This window comes from Chiloscyllium plagiosum, unplaced genomic scaffold, assembly GCF_037043375.1.
Source record: "Chiloscyllium plagiosum isolate Xiang-an unplaced genomic scaffold, Cpla_swu_hap1 HiC_scaffold_9, whole genome shotgun sequence".
NCBI lineage: Eukaryota > Metazoa > Chordata > Chondrichthyes > Orectolobiformes > Hemiscylliidae > Chiloscyllium > Chiloscyllium plagiosum.
In genome coordinates, this window is record NW_028270147.1 from 101,800,108 (window position 1) to 101,817,293 (window position 17,186).

At 48.3% G+C, this 17,186-nt stretch overlaps 1 protein-coding gene across 3 annotated transcripts in view; it reads left to right on the forward strand.

Moving 5' to 3' along the window:
* Positions 1–17,186, forward strand: part of tnr (tenascin R (restrictin, janusin)) — a 156,090-nt gene that overhangs the window by 48,011 nt on the left and 90,893 nt on the right. For all 3 annotated transcript variants that reach the window (XM_043700044.2, XM_087990943.1, XM_043700043.2), the window contains exons 3-6: positions 8,921–9,304; positions 11,494–11,757; positions 14,678–14,793; positions 15,243–15,393. In XM_043700044.2, coding sequence (XP_043555979.2) covers positions 8,921–9,304; positions 11,494–11,757; positions 14,678–14,793; positions 15,243–15,393 — 915 coding nt within the window. The remainder of the gene's footprint in view (positions 1–8,920; positions 9,305–11,493; positions 11,758–14,677; positions 14,794–15,242; positions 15,394–17,186) is intronic.

Here is a 17,186-nt window from a genome sequence, read left to right on the forward strand (position 1 = left end):
CTGGGCACCCGCATGGACCCTAGCTATGCCTGCCTCTTTGTAGGGTACGTGGAACAGTCCACCTTCCGCAGTTACACCGGCACCACTCCCCATCTGTTCCTTTGCTACATCAAAGACTGTATCGGCGCTGCCTCGTGCTCCCATGAGGAGGTTGAACAGTTCATCAAATTCACCAACACCTTCTACCCCGAACTCAAATTCACCTGGACCATCTCGGACACCTGGTTCCCTTCCTGGGTCTCTCCATCACTGTTTCCGGCGACCAACTAACCATGGACATCTACTTCAAGCTACCTAGACTACTCCCATAGATACCTAGACTACTCCTCCTCCCACCCTACATCCTGTAAAAATGCCATCCCTTATTCCCAATTTCTCTACCTCCACCACATCTGTTCCCCACATCCTACTATAGAATATCTCAGATGGCCTCCTTCTTCCAAGATCACAATTTCCCCTCCCACATGGTTGGCAATGCCCTCTAGTGCAAATTCTCCACTTCCCACACCATCGCCCTTGAACCCCAGCCCTCCCAACGCCACAAGGACAGAAACCCCCCTACCCCGGTCCCCACCTTCCACCCCATCAACCTCCACACAAATCACATCATCCTCCGCCACTTCCATCACCTACAAATGGATCCCACCACCAGAGATATATTTCCCTCCCCAGCCCTATCATTCCCTCCATGACTCCCTCATCAGATCCACCCCACCCCACCAGCCCACGCCCCACTCCCGGCACCTTCCCCTGCCTCCGCAGGAAGTGCATAATCTGCGCCCACACCTGTCCCCTCACCTCGGCCAAAGCTCCAAAGGATCCTTCCACATCCAACAAAAATCTACCAGTGTCATCTACTGCATCTGTTGCACCTGGTGTGGTCTCCTATCCATTGGGGAGACAGGATGCCTACTTGCAGAGCATTTCAGAGAACATCTCTGGGACATCTGCACCCACCGCCCCATGGCTGAACACTTCAACTCCCCCTCCCACTCCATCGAGGACATTCAGGTCCTGGGCCTCCTCCCCCGCCAAACTGTTATCACCCCCGCCTGGAGGAAGAACGCCTCATATTCCACCTTGCAACCACACGGGATCAATGTGGATTTCACCAGTTTCCTCATTTCCCGTCCCCCCATAATATCCCAGTCCCAAGCCACCAACTCGGCACCACCCTCCTGACCTGTCCATCACCTTTCCCATCTATCCGCCCCACCCTCCTCTCCGACCTAGCACCTTCTCCCCCATGTTCCACTACCTTTCACATTCCCAGCTACCTTGCTCCTTACCCCAACCCCTTCCCATTTACCTCAGCCCCCGGCCCGCAAGCTTCATTCCTGATGAAGGGTTTCTGCCCGAAATGTTGATTCTCCTGCTCCTTGGATGCTGCCTGACCTGCTGTGCTTTTCCAGCACCACACTCTCAACTCCTTCTTGCATTTAAACAAATGCACCTCAGATCACCAGTTCATCATCTGCTTCCTACCTATTCTTCCCCTTAGTCATGCTGATTTCATTCTCTGGTTCCTTAAAGGCTTTACTTTCTGCCTTTTTACTCTCCACTATCCTCCTCATTTGGTTCCCATTCCCCTGCCATGTTAGTTCAAACACTCCCCAACAGCATTAGCAAAAGCACCCCCAAGGACATTGGTTCCAGTCCAGCCCAGGTATGGACCGTCCATTTTGTAACAATCCCACTTCCCCCAGAACTGGTTGGAATGTCTTTAATCCTCCTTCCTGCACCATTTCTCAGGCCACTCTTTCATCCTGCCTATTTCTTCTTTTCTACTCCGACTAGCAGTGGTAGCAATCCTGAGATTACTAACTCTGAAGTCCTCCTTTTTTAACTTGACTCCTAACTCCCTAAATTCTGCTTTTAGGACCCCATCCCATTTATTAACAAATCATTGGTGCCTGTATGCACCACGACAGCTGGCTGTTCACCCTCCCCCTTTAGAATGTCCTGCAGCCGATCAGAGTCACCCCTGACCCATGCACCTGGAAGGCAACATACCATTCAGGAGTCTTGTTTTTGAGAATCGCCTATCTACTCCCCTTACAAATGAATCCCCTATAAGCCCTTCATCAGGAATGAGGGCTGATGATGAAGGGCTTTTGCCCGAAACATCGATTTTCCTGCTCCTTGGATGCTGCCTGACTTGCTGTGCTTTTCCAGCACCATTCTAATCTAGTCCCCTATAACTATATCCCTTCTACTCTTTTTCCAGCCCTACTGTACAGCAGAGCCAGCCATGTTGTCATGAACCTGGCTCCTGCTGCCTTCCTCTGGTGAGCCATCTCCCACAACAATATCCAAAATGGTAGACCTGTTTTGGAGGGAGATGACCACAGGGGACACCTGCACTGCCTTCCTGCTCTTTCTCTGCCTTTTGGTCACCCATTTCCTTTCTCCCTCTTCAGTGCTAATCTGTAGTATGACCAATTCACTAAACGTGCTATCCATGACCTCCTCAGCATTGCTGATGCTCCAAAGTGAGTCCATCTGCAGCTCCAGAGCCATCATGTGGTCTAATAGGAGCTGCAGCTGGACACACTTCCTGCACGTGAAGGAGTCAGGGACATCAGCCGCGTCGCTGAGCTCCCACATTGAGCAAGAGGAGCAGAACACAGATCTGGGACCTCCTGCCATTTTTACTCTTAAACTTAACTTAGTCCAATTATAATATCAAATAATAGATAAGTGAAAAAAGAAATAAAGAAAAAAATATCAATCACACATGAAAAAGGAATAGAGAAACCTTATCGTGTAGTGTCTCAGGTGCAGCCACTGCCCAAACGTATCAGTTCACTCGCCTTCCCAGAATGCAATTCAGCCGCTCCCACTCAGCTCCTCGCTCTCCCCGCTCCCCACTCCCGCTGCTGCTGAAAATGGAGGCCGCTGACTCTCGAGGTACGTCCTTTTAGCTGATGGACAATAAATACTGGCCAAACCAGCAGCATCCACACCCCATGAATGAATTAAGAATGAATCTGTGCAGAATCTGGATTACGGTCTGGATGCATTGCACGAAAGTATGGAAGAGGCGACTTCAGCTGAGGCTTTCAAGAGGATGTTAAATATTACCTAAAAAGAAAGGTTATGGAGGGCTCCAGGAAAAAGTAGAGAGCATTGGAGAGTGAGCATTAGTTACTCCTCCTATCCTCCTCAGTGATGAGCACTTTACAGAACTTTTCCCATGGTCAGCTATAGAGGGTGGTGGGGAGATTACTGAAGCCCAGCACTCACATCAGCTCTGCGACACACACAGGGACTCTTGCCCATGATGGGGGAACACTGTGTTATGTCAACGTGCTGATGGCCAGGCATTCATTTCACAAAGTTCCCTTATAACCTATTAATACATCCAGGCAGTAAGGGAGTGCCATGGTGGCTCAGTGGTTAGCATTGCTGCCTCACAGTCACAGGGACCTGGGTTTGAAACTTGCCTCGGGCGACTGTCTGTGTGGAGTTTGCACATTCTCCCCGTGTCTGCTTGAGTTTCCTCCCACAGTCCAAAGATGTGCAGGTTAGGTGAATTGGCCATGCTAAATTGATCATAGTGTTCTGGGATGTGTAGGTTAGTGCCTTAGTCAGGGGTAAATATAGGATAATAGAGTAGGGGAATGGGTCTGGGTAGGTTACTCTTCAGAGGGTTGGTGTGGATTTGTTGGGCTGAAGGGCCTGTTTCCACACTGTAGGGATTCTATGGTTCTCAATCAATTCACTGGTGGATCCCACCTCACAAACTCCAACTCATGAAAACCAACCCCCACCAAACCTCATAGTGAAGTCATTCCTGGTCAGAGATACGCCTACCCCTGTCCTTGCAGAGGGTGGTGTTCCCATGTATCTGCTGCCCTTGCCCTTCGAGATGGAAGTGGTTGTAGGTTTAGAAAGTGCTGTTTAAGTTGCATTGTCATTCACTGCAGAGCGTCTTGTAGGTGGAATGCACTGTAATCCTGTCCACCTCAAAAATCTACTCTCGATCTCCTTTGCTCCAAGGGAGAACAATCTCAGCTTCTCTAACTGAACCTTTTCAGTAAAATCCCTCTTCACAGGACCCATTCTGGTAAATCTCTCCTGCAGGCTCTCAATTACCCTCTCATCTTTCTTGGTGTGTCTGAAGGTTCAGCATCACTTCCTTGCTTTTGTACCTGATGTTTCTATTTAGAGTCATAGAGTCACAGAATCATAGAGATATACAGTGCAGAAAAGGGCTCTTCAGTTCAACTTGGCCATGCCAACCAGATATCCTAAATAAATCTAGTCCCATTTGCAGCACTTGGCCCATATCCCTCCAAATCTTTCCTATTCATGTATCCATCCAGATGTCTCTTAAATATCGTAATTGTATCAGCCTCCACCACTTCCTCTGGCAGCTCATTCCACACACGCACCACCCTCTGTGCGAAAAGGTTGCCCCTTAGGTTCCTTTAAATCTTTCCCCTTTCACCTTAATATCTATGTCATTTAGTTTTAAACTGCCCCACCCCAGAGAAAAAGCTCTTGGATATTCACCTATTCTATACCCCTCTTGATTTTATGAACCTCTCTAAGGTCACCCCTCAACCTCCAATGCTCCAGGGAAAACAGCCTCAGCCTGTTCAGCCTCTCCTTATAGCTCAAACCCTCCAACCCTGGCAACATCCTTGTAAATCTTTTCTGAACCCTTTCAAGTTTCAATCCTTCCTATAGCAGGGAGACCAGAATGACACGCAATATTCCAACATAGTACAGCCGCAACATGACCTCCCAACTCCAGTACTCAATACTCTGACCAATAAAGGAAAGCATACCAAATGCCTTCTTCACTATCCTATCTACCTGTGACTCCACTTTCAAGGAACTGTAACCTGCACTTCAAGGTCTCTGTTCAGCAACACTCCCTAGGACCTTACTATTAAATGTATAAGTTCTGCTAAGATTTGCTTTCTCAAAATGCAGCACCTCACATTTATCTATATTAAACTCCATCTGCCACTCAGCCTATTGGCTGATCTGATCAAGATCCCATTGTACTCTGAGGTAACCTACTTCGCTGACCACCTGCAATTTTGGTGTTATCTGCAAGCTTACTAACCATACCTCCTACGTTCACATCCACATCATTGATATAAGTGACAGACATCAGTGGACACAGCACCGATCCTACTGGCAAATTGCTAGTCACAGGCCTCCAGTCTGAAAAGCAACTCTCCACCACCACCCTCTGTCTTCTACCTTCGAGCCAGTTCTGTATCCAAATGGCTAATTCTCCCAGAATTCCCTTTGATCTAACCTTGCTAACCAATCTCCCATGAGGAACCTTGTTGAATGCCTAACTGAAGTCCATATAGATTATCTCCACTGCTCTTCCTTAATCAATCCTCTTTGTTACTTCTTCAAAAAAATCAATCAAGCTGGTGAGACATGATTTCCCATGCATAAAGCCATGCTGAATATCCCTAATCAGTCCTTGCTTTTCAAAATACATGTCCATCCTGTCCCTCAGGATTCCTACCAACAACATACCCAATACTGAAGTCAGACTCACCAGTTCCCTGGATTTTCCTTGCCAACTTTCTTAAATAATGACACCATGTTAGCCAACCTCCAGTCTTCCAGCACCTCCCCTGTTGCTATTTAATCTCAAGATTCCATTTGCTTTGCTCTCTTAGTATATCCTCTAACCCTCACAAATTGATATCCAGACACTCTAAGATCCCTTAGTCTTTGCTCATTCTTTAGAATTGAGTCAATAAGTTTATTCTCACCATCGCTTCCTCTGACATGCATCACCTCACACCTATTTACACTGAACTCCATTTGCTGTCTGTCTGCCCATTCTGCATTTTATGTGGTATCTTGTCATCACATTCTTAAATCCAGATTGACAACATGCACCATCTCCCTTTCTCACCCTCTCTCTCTTTCTGCTACATCCTGACTCACTGTCTCCCATCACCCACTTTGTTTCTGTTCCCCTTCCTTGCATTCTATCTCGCGGAATCATGCGTTCAGTTCTGGTCACCACATTACAGGATGGATGTGGAGACTTTGGAGAAGAAGTTAACCAGGATGCTGTCTGGATTAGAATTTTTGAACTATAAGAAGAGGTGGCACGATGGCACAGTGGTTAGCACTGCTGCCTCACAGCGCCAGAGACGTGGGTTCAATTCCCGCCTCAGGCAACTGTCTGTGTGGAGTTTGCACATTCTCCCCGTGTCTGCGTGGGTTTCCTCTGGGTGCTCCGGTTTCCTCCCACAAAAATGTGCAGGTTAGGTGAATTGGCTATGCTAAATTGCCCATAGTGTTAGGTGTAGGGGAATGGGTCTTGGTGGGGTTGCTCTTCAGAGGGTCAGTATGGACTTATTGGGCCGAAGGGCCTGTTTCCACACTGTAGGGAATCTAATCATCGGTTAGAGAAACTTGGGTTGTTTTCTCTGGAGCGGCTGAAGGGAGACTTGATAGAAGTCTATAAAATTATGGGATGCGTATACAGGGTTGACGATCAGAATCTTTTTCCCCAGAGTTGAAATGTCTAATACAAGGGAACATGCATTTAAGGTGAGAGGGGGAAAGTTCAAAGGAGATGTGAGGGGCAAGGTTTTTACACAGAGAGGAATAGGAGTGTGGAATGTGCTGCAAGCAGTGGTGGTTGAGGCAGATAAGATAGGGGGGCATTTAAGGAATTTTTAGATAAGCACATGAATATGCAAGGAATGGAGGAATATGCCAAGGGGAGGTAGACGGTATTAGTTTAATTTGCCGTCATGTTCGGCGCATCTTCGTGGGATGAAGGGCCCATTCCTATAATGTACCTACTATTCCTACTATGTTCGATATTCTGCATCAACTGCCCTACCTTCATCCAAACACTTGATCACCTCTTTGAAAAATTCAATCAAATTCATTTGGCATGGCCTCCCTCTGACAAAGGCATGCTGGCTATCTTGATCAAACCTTGCCTCACTAAATGGAGTTTAATTTTCTCCGTCACAGTTTCCTCCAAGTGTTTCCCTACCATTAATGTTGGACTCACTGGCCTATTGTTCCCCTCTTTCACCATTAATTTCGAGTGGAATCACATTCGCTGTCCACCAGCCCTCTGGCTCCACATTCAGATGTCCCCCTTGCTCCCCAATGGGCCCACCTCCTTTCCTGGATGTTCTCTTCACCTTGATCTACCTGTAGAATATCTTCAGATTCTCCCTAACATTGCCCACCAGCGTTTTCTCATACTTTCTCTTAATTCTCCTAATGGCTTTTTTTGACTTCCCTTGCACTTTCCACATTCATTTCAGGCCTTCACTGTTTTTGCTCCCTTTGTATGTGTTATACATTTCTCTTTGCCATTTTATCCAGTCCTGGCTATTCTTAGACTTCTATGGTTCTCTGGGCTTGTCGGTCCCAAATTTCACTCTGAAGGAAACTTTTGAATTCCTCCCATTGTTCTGTTGTAGATATACCCTCAAGTAGCTGTTCCGAGTCTACTTTGGTTAGATCCTGGTTTAGATTAGATTACCTACAGTGTGGAATCAGGCCCTTCGGCCCAACAAGTCCACACCGACCCGCCGAAGCGTAACCCACTCAGACCCATTCTCCTATATTTACCCCTTCACCTAACACTACGGGCAATTTAGCATGGCCAATTCACCTGACCTGCACATTTTTGGACTGTGGGAGGAAACCGGAGCACCCGGAGGAAACTCACGCAGACACGGGGAGAACGTGCAAACTCCACACAGATAGTTGCCTGAGGCGGGAATTGAACCCCGGTCACTGGCGCTGTGAGGCATCAGTGCTAACCACTATGCCACCATGCCACCGAGTTTATTATCATAAAATCTGCCTTACCACTATCCAAAACCCTTTTCTTTCAGACCATCTTTCCCCTTTGCCATAACAAACTTAAAAATGTATGGTGTTGTGGTCGCTATCATTGAAAGGCTCCCTCACTGCCACCTCAAACAGCTGTCCGGTGTCATTCCCTGGAATGGGCGGCACGGTGGCTCAGTGGCTAGCACTGCTGCGTCACAACGCCAGGGATCCGGGTTCGGTTCCACCCTTGGGAGGCTGTTTGTGTGGTGTTTGCAAATTTTCCCCGTGTCTGCGTGGGTTTCTTTCGGGTGCTCCGGTTTCCTCCCACAGTCCAAAGATGTGCAGGTTAGGTGGATTGGCCATGGGAAATATAGGGTTTCAGGGATGGGGTGGGTCAGGGTGGTATGGGCTGAATGGTCTGCTTCCCAGTGTTGGGATTCTAAGAATTAGATCCCCCAGTACTGTACTGTTCCTTGGAGGACCATCCACATGTTGATATAAGACGCTTTCTTGCATACATTTCAAGAAATTTGCCCTCTCTGAACCCTTTATAGTAATGATGTGGAGGAGCCGGTGTTGGACTGGGGTGTACAAAATTAAAAATCACACAACAGCAGGTTATAGTCCAACAGGTTTATTTGGAAGAACTAGCTTTTGGAGCGACGCTCCTTCATCAGGGAGTCCCTTTATAATATTAGAGAAGTGGAAATCCTCTATTATCTTATTATGAATTTGACATGCCTTAGAGAATTGAATTGATCACCTCTCTAACCCTTTCCCTGGAATGGCTGTGGGACTTGCACTTGGTCTGTGATGGTTCATCCTTTATACCCTCACTCCAATCTCTCTCTCTGTCATCATCTTTCTCTGTCACCCAGCTTCCCTCTTGCCGTTGCCCTAGTTCTCTCTACCTTTTGACCACTTTCTCTCTCTCCGTATTGCCCTTTCTATCTGTGTCTCATCTCTCTCTCTCTCTCTCTCTCTGTGAATCTGTTTTCCTTTCAGTGTCATCATCTCTCAATTTCTCTGTCTCCTCTCTCTTCCCCTTCACCCCCCTCTCCAAAATTGGCTCTGGAGTTTGTGTTGCTCACCCTGTCTCTCCTCCTCTCTCTCTCCTCAGGTCGGATTGACTATGCCCCCATGTGTAATGGCCATGGTAACTTCAGCATGGAGACGTGTGACTGCAGCTGTGAACTTGGCTGGACAGGCAAGGGCTGCTCAGTGCAATGCTGCCAGTCCAACTGCAGTGGGCATGGGCTGTGTGTTGATGGGCAATGCCTCTGTGACCAGGGCTACACAGGGCAGGACTGCAGTGAGCTGCAATGCCCTGGCAACTGCAGTGGACATGGGCTCTGTGTGGAAGCCGAGTGTGTATGTGAGGAACCGTACACTGGAGCGGACTGTGGGCAACTGAGGTGTCTCAACGGCTGCAGCCAGAACAGGCAATGTAACCATGGCGTGTGCTCCTGTCAAGAGGGCTACACTGGACAGGACTGTGGGCAAGGTAAGGCTGGCTACACTGAGGGCCAGTGCAGGGGGATGGAATGTGGATTGGGGAGGGGCTCACTGTGGAGAGGTTCAGTGAGGGGAAGGGGCTCAGTGTGAGTGGGGCGGCATGGTGGCACAGTGGTTAGCACTGATGCCTCACAGCGCCAGAGACCTGGGTTCAATTCCCGCCTCGGGCAACTGTCTGTGTGGAGTTTGCACATTCTCCCCGTGTCTGCGTGGGTTTCCTCCGGGTGCTCCGGTTTCCTCCCACAGTCCAAAAATGTGCAGGTCAGGTGAATTGGCCATGCTAAATTGCCTGTAGTGTTAGGTGCAGGGTAAATGTAGGGGAATTGGTCTGGGTGGGTTGCGCTTTCCACACTGTAAGTAATCTAAAGTAATCTAAAGGTTCAATGTGGAGGAGGGGTTCAGTGTGAGGGTGAGGCTCGGTGCAAGGGAGAGGTTCAATGTTAAGGGTCTTAAGTTGGGGGATGGGATCAGTCTTGTGGACACGTGGGGAGCCTGAGTGTGGAGGTGAGATTTGGTGTGGGGAAGGACACAGTGTGGGCCAAGGGCACAATGTGAAGGTGAGCTCAGTGTGGTGTAGGGATGGGGAGAAGCTCATTGCACTGGGAGGGGTTCAGTGTGGGGGAGGGGTTCAGTGTGGGGGAGGAGCTCAGTGCAGGGTTCAGTGTGGGGGGAAGGGTTCATTGTAAATTAGATTAGGTTACTTACAGTGTGGAAACAGCCTTTTGGCCCAACAAATCCACACTGACCCGCAACCCATTCCCCTACATTTGCCCCTTACCTAACACTACGGGCAATTTAGCATGGCCAATTCACCTGACATGCACATCTTTGGACTGTGGGAGGAAACCGGAGCACCCGGAGGAAACCCACACAGACACGAGGAGAATGTGCAAACTCCACACAGTCAGTCGCCTGAGGTGGGAATTGAACCCGGGTCTCTGGCGCTGTGAGGCAGCAGTGCTAACCACTGTGCCACCCACAAATTACTTACAATGTGGAAAGAGGCCCTTCAGCCCAACAAGTCCACACAGACCCTCCGAAGAGCAACCCACCCAAACCCATTCCCCTACATTTACCCCTTCACCTAACACAATGGGCAATTTAGCATGGCCAATTCACCTGACCTGCACATTTTTTGGACTGTGGGAGGAAACCGGAGCACCCGGAGGAAACCCACGCAGACACGGGGAGAATTTGCAAACTCCACACCGACAGTCGCCTGAGGCATGAATTGAACTCGGGTCTCTGGTGCTGTGAGGCAGCAGTGCTTACCATTGGGGGAAGGGTTCAGTGTGGGGGGAAGGGTTCAGTGTGAGGGGAAGGGTTCAGTGTGGGGGAGGAGCTCAGTGTGGGGGGGAGGGTTCGGTGTGGGGGGAAGGGTTCAGTGTGGGGGGAAGGGTTCAGTGTGGGGGGAAGGGTTCAGTGTGGGGGGAAGGTTCAGTGTGGGGGGAAGGGTTCAGTGTGGGGGGGATGGGTTCAGTGTGGGGGAAGGGTTCAGTGTGGGGGAAGGGTTCAGTGTGGGGGGAATGGTTTAGTGTGGGGGAAGGGTTCAGTATGGGGGGAAGGGTTCAGTGTGGGGGAAGGGTTCAGTGTGGGGGAAGGGTTCAGTGTGGGGGGAATGGTTCAGTGTGGGGGAAAGGTTCAGTGTGGGGGAAGGGTTCAGTGCAGGAGGGGAGCTCAGTGTGGGGGAGGGTTCAGTGTGGGGGAAGGGTTCAGTGAGGGGAAAGGGTTCAGTGCAGGAGGGGAGCTCAGTGTGGGGGAAGGGTTCTGTGTGGGGGAGGGGTGCACCATGGAAGTGGTTTAGTTTTGGGGGAGGGGTGGGAGAGAATCTCACATGGTGTTCTGGGTCCCAGTCTTGATGAGCATGAGACAACCAATTTGAGCCATTTCCCTGTAACTACCAATTGATCTCAAGTAGTTAGCATCTCTCTGTAACATTGATGCTGGTCTCTGTGCTGCACAGCCCCATCTCCCTGTATTCTCAGTCTAAGGATTTGGTTAAGTTGATTTTCTCGAGCGGGGGCGTTGGACAGAGTGTAACATCCCCATCATCAATCAGCTTCTACTCAGGGGAGCAATGGGTGCTTTATTTTGTGGAAAATCAGGAGAGGAGTGCTACACTGACACATCTCCAGAGTGTTTCCAATGGTTGAACCTATTGATGTTTGTGTCTCTCAGTGTTTCCACCACAACATCTCCGCGTTACCGGTGTAACGGATCAAAGCATTGCCCTGGAGTGGGAGAGGTCTGTAGTCATCACTGAGTATCTCATCACTTACACTCCCGATATTGTGGATGGGCTACAGTCAGAACTACGAGTCCCAGGAGACTGGACAGCAGCTAACATCACAGGGCTGGAGCCTGGCACTGAATACAGCATTCACATTTACGCTGTGCTGAACAGTCAGCTGAGTGTTCCCATCAACTCACAGATAACCACTCGTAAGTAGCTGGCATCTGATTCCACTACACGCTCTCTTCAGCTGTGTTATGACACACCCTCTGGAACAGGTGGGATTTGAACTGGTCCAGCAGAAGGGACATTAACACAAGAGCTATTAAACCAGGGTGGAAGAGAAATGTACCTGACAATTTGTAGTCTTTTAATCCACCCATTTGAAAATGTTATGATTCAAGTCTGGGGTAGCTGGGACTTGAATCCTGATCTCCTGGCCCATGGATAAGGACACTACCACTGTGTCACAAGGATCCCACATTACATTGTGTATCATTCTACACTCCAGATGTTTCCTGCTGTATCATACTCTCCAGATGTTTCCTGTTGTGTCATTGCACTCTCCAGCTGTTTCATGTATCATACTCTCCAGATGTTTCCTGCTGTATCATACCCTCCAGATGTTTCATGTTTTATCATACCATCCAGATGTTTCATGTTTTATCATACCCTCCAGATGTTTCCTGCTGTATCATACCCTCCAGATGTTTTATCATACCCTCCAGATGTTTCCTGCTGTATCATACCCTCCAGGTGTTTCATGTTTTATCATACCCTCCAGATGTTTCCTGTTGTATCATACTCTCCAGATGTTTCCTGCTGTATCATTGCATTCTCCAGATGTTTCATGTTGTATCTTTGCTCGATGTAGACATTCCACGTTGTATTTTTAACTCTCCACATGTTTCATGTCATATCAGATGGTTCATAAACTATCTTTATATTCTACATGTTTCCGGCTATACCATTGCCATCTGCAGATGTTGCATGTTGTACCTTTTCAATATCCAGGTGTGTCATGTTATACCTTTTTAAATCTCCAAATGTTTCGTGTTATATCACTGCATTCTCTAAATGTTCCAAGATGTATGATTATAGTCTCCAGAAGATCCATGTTGTATCATTGTGCTGACCAGATGTCTCATGTTGTATCATTGCATTTTCCAAGTTTTATTGCTCCATAATTATACTCCCCAGATGTTTCATATTGTGTCATTTCATCTTCCAAATATTTCATGTCATACAAATGCACTCTCCAGGCATTTCAAGTTCTACAATTGCCGTACACAGTTGTATTCTTTCATGTTTCATGTTACGTCCTTTCACTCTCCACATGTTTCATGTTGTATCATTGGACGCTCCAGGTGTTCAATGTAGCACCATTGCATTCTCCAGTTATTTCATGTATCATTATATTTTCCAGATGTTTCATGTTGTACCATTGCATTCTCCAGATAAACATTAACAAAGGTGTATTTTTAAAATTAGTACTCATGCATGAGAATTTTAAAATAAAGGCGCAACTTGACGAGGGGATGAATGTAGCCAATGAGTAAGGAGAATTGAGAAATGGGACTTGGTGCAAGTTTAGCCACAGGCAATGGAGCTTTAGAAAAGGGAAGTCTTTAGAATGAAAAATGAGTGGCTAGCCAGGACTGGCTTGGAACCGTTGCTTCAGTAGCTACAAACTGGAGGCAGAATTGGAGCTGGACAATATCATGTAAATGGAAATACTTAATATTAGTGATAATGCAAAATCAGCATCTAATATCACAGAATCTCAAAATTCTTACAGCGCAGAAAGAGGCCATTTGGCCTATCGTGACATAAATCACACTTAATCAAAAAAAAACTTAACATTCTGTAGAATTATACAATTCGAAAGGGTGTGGAGAAAGACAGAGACCTGAGGACTAATGAGCATCAAACACTGAAGTTGACAGAGTTAAAAATCACACCACACCACGTGTTAGTTACCTGATGAAGGAGCAGCGCTCCGAAAGCTAGCATTTCCAAATAAACCTGGTGCTGTGTGATTTTTAACTTTGCCCACCCATGTCCAACACTGGCACCTCCACATCATGAAGTTGACAGGACATACTAAGACAGCCAGCAAAACAGGATCAGGGAGATTCAGGACAAGAGCCGGGAAATGACATGAACATTGTAAAGCTAAGCTTATGCCCCCAACTGAAGGACTGTTTCCAATTCTGGCCTCCACATTCCAGGAAGGATGTGAGGGTCCACAAGAGGCTGCAGGGAGATTTACCAGAATGCAGACGGCAGTCTGTCAGTACTGACCCTCTGACAGTGTGGCTCAATGGTGGACTGAGAGTAGCGTGGATCTGTGAATCCTGTTATTTGAGGCTTAGTTAAAAGTCTTAGTTTATTATATTTTTTTTGTAACAGTTATTATAGTCATTATAGTTTACTAATATAAAACTTTTTTTTATGGATACATGAACAGGAAAGTTTTGGAGAGTTCTGGGTCAGGGGCAGGCAAGTGGCACTAATGTAGTGTGGGATTATTTTCGGCATGGACTGGATGGACCAAAAGGTCTGTTTCCGTGCTTTATCACTCTATGACTCTCTCAATGTTGACAGTGCGACCCTCAGTCCGTACTGACCTTCCGGCAGTGCAGCAGTCCCTCAGTACTGACCCTCTGACAGTGCAGCACTCCGTCAGTACTGACCCTCCGACAGTGCAGGGCTCCCACAGTACTGATCCTCTGACAGTGCAGCACTCCCTCAGTACTGATCCTCTGACAGAGCGGCATTCCCTCAGCGCTGACTATCTGACGGTTCCATGTTTCCAACGTAACACTGAAAACTGACCTTCTGGTCATTGTCTAATTGTTGCTTTTTGGCCTGCCATGTGTGAAGGTTCTATCCTTTCACTCTTGCATTTAAACAGAATTGACCTGACAATGACTGACTTGGCTGTGCCTGGGCATGTGTCATCTCAAGAGGTTGAAGGTGTCAGTGGGAGTGAGTGTTTTCCTGTGGCAATGACAGAATGCTGTGTGCTGCGATGTGAAGGGTTCCAACCCATGCGGTATGCTGACAATGTCTCAGGTCTGTACCCGGAACAATCTGGCACTAATGTAGCCCTGTCCCTCTCCATAGACTTGCCCACGCCTCAGGGTCTTACCTTCAAATCAATCTCGGAGACAGCGGTGGAAGTGCAATGGGAACCATTCCAGTTTATGTTCGATGGCTGGGAGATCAGCTTTATTGCAAAGGTAAATCATCTCTCCTCTCCCTCCCTCTGTCACTCCCTCCCTCTGCCACTCCTTCACTCACAGCTCCCCCTACAAGCACAGGCAGCCTGGGCTCCGAATCATTACCTCAGAGCCTCAGAGGGGTCTCCAGCATCAAACCCAAATCCCAAGGGAAGCACAAGAACAACTGAAAGCGATATCACTTGGAAGGGAGCAGGGTGTCCGTATTTGGAAAAATACAAGTCAATTTGGACTGAGGTTTAATAGTTTGTACAGCACTCTCCCTGTGTCTTTGGGTAATGTGCAGACAGCCGGAACTGGGTGATTTCACCCCTAACTCGCTCCAGGCATTGTTAATTGATCAGCCTGAATGACAGGACAGGAGGCTGACACACTCCATGACTCACTCCCTGACCCCTCTCCCTGATACTCACCCTGCTACTCTCTGATTCTGCCAAACTCTTTTCCAGAGTAATGAAGGTGGAATGGTGCTTCAACTCCCCAGTACCGTCACAGCCTACAACCAGTCAGGCCTGAGGCCTGGGGAGGAATACACAGTCAATGTGGTCGCAATAAAAGAGCACAGCAGGAGCGCCCCAGCTACAGCGATGGTATCAACACGTGAGTTAACTCATTGTTCACAAACAGATGCTCATTGAGAGCAGATTACACTCTCACACTAACCTTCCCTGGGGTCTGGGTCCCACACACGCACTGGCCCTCACTGGGGTATGGGTCCCACACACACTGACCCTCACTGGGATATGGGTCCCACACACACACTGACCCTCACTGGGGTTTGGGTCCCACACACGCACTGGCCCTCACTGGGGTATGGGTCCCACACACACACTGACCCTCACCGTGGTATAGGTCCCACACATACACTGGCCCTCACTGGGATATGGGTCCCACACACACTGACCCTCACTGGGGTATGGGTCCCACACACACACTGACCCTCACCGTGGCATAGGTCCCACACACACACTGACCCTCACCGTGGTATAGGTCCCACACACACTGATTATCACTGGGGTATGGGTCCCACACACACACTGACCCTCACCGTGGTATAGGTCTCACACACACACTGACCCTCACCGTGGTATAGGTCCCACACATACACTGGCTCTCACTGGGGTATGGGTCCCACACATGCACTGGCCCTCACTGGGATACAGGGTCCCACACACACACTGAACTTCCCTGGGGTATGGGTCCTACACACACACACACACTGATCCTTACTAGGATATAGGACCCACATACACACTGACCCTCACTGGATTATGGGTCACATACACTGACTCTCACTGGGGTATGAGACCTATATACTCACTGACTCTCACTGGGGTATGGGACCTATACACACACACACTGACTCTTACTGGGGTACGGATGTCTCACACATGCACACACACACAAACTCACTCACTTGGGTACAGGTCCCACACACACTGACTCTTACTGGAGTATGGATCCCACACACACTGACTGTCACTGGGATATGGGTCCCACACACACTGACTCTTACTGGAGTATGGATCCCACACACACTGACTGTCACTGGGATATGAATCCCACACACACTGACTGTCACTGGGATATGAATCCCACACACACCGACACTCACTGGGATATGGGTTCCACAAGCACAGTGACTCTCACAGGGGTACAGATCACACACACGCATTCACTCTCACTGGGGTATAGGTCTCACTCACTTGCTCACAGTGTCTGTCTCTCCCTCTCCCTCTCTCTCTCTCACACACACACAGACCTTCACTGTGCTACAGTCTCACATGTTGACTCTCACTCGGGTATGGGTCGGACATACACATTGACTCTCACTGGCTTATGAGTCCCACAGTCACAACACAGTGTCCATGTACTTCTCCCCCTCTCTGATGTGTTGCGGGTCCTCAGCCCAGAGTCCAATTTATCAACTCTGAGGTGACGTTTCTTGAACAACTAGCCAAGTGGTCATCACGATCTCAGCAGCATCTACCTGCCCCTACATACTTCAGCTGCAACACATTGCCTGCCCAGCCAAGTCCATTCTAATTAATTAATTATTTCAATGTTAGACATTTATAGAGTTGAATTTCCCAAGTGTACTGTTCAGCTGCATGTTGACCCCTAACCAAAGAGACACAAAAGAAAGACTCACCAATCTGTTTTCCTTTGACATCCCTCTTCAGCTGTGGCATGGGGAAATGGTTTGAAAGGGCCTCTCTGTTAATAATTCCTACCTCCAGCAGTCACTGCCTTTCCAGTGGAGGTCCATTCTCCCAATCTGCTTTGCAGTGATGCTGACTCACTGCAGACCCCTCCCAGTCTGTTTCATGATGATGCTGACTCATTGCAGACTCTTCAAGGTCTGCTTCACAAGGATGCTGACTTGTTGCACA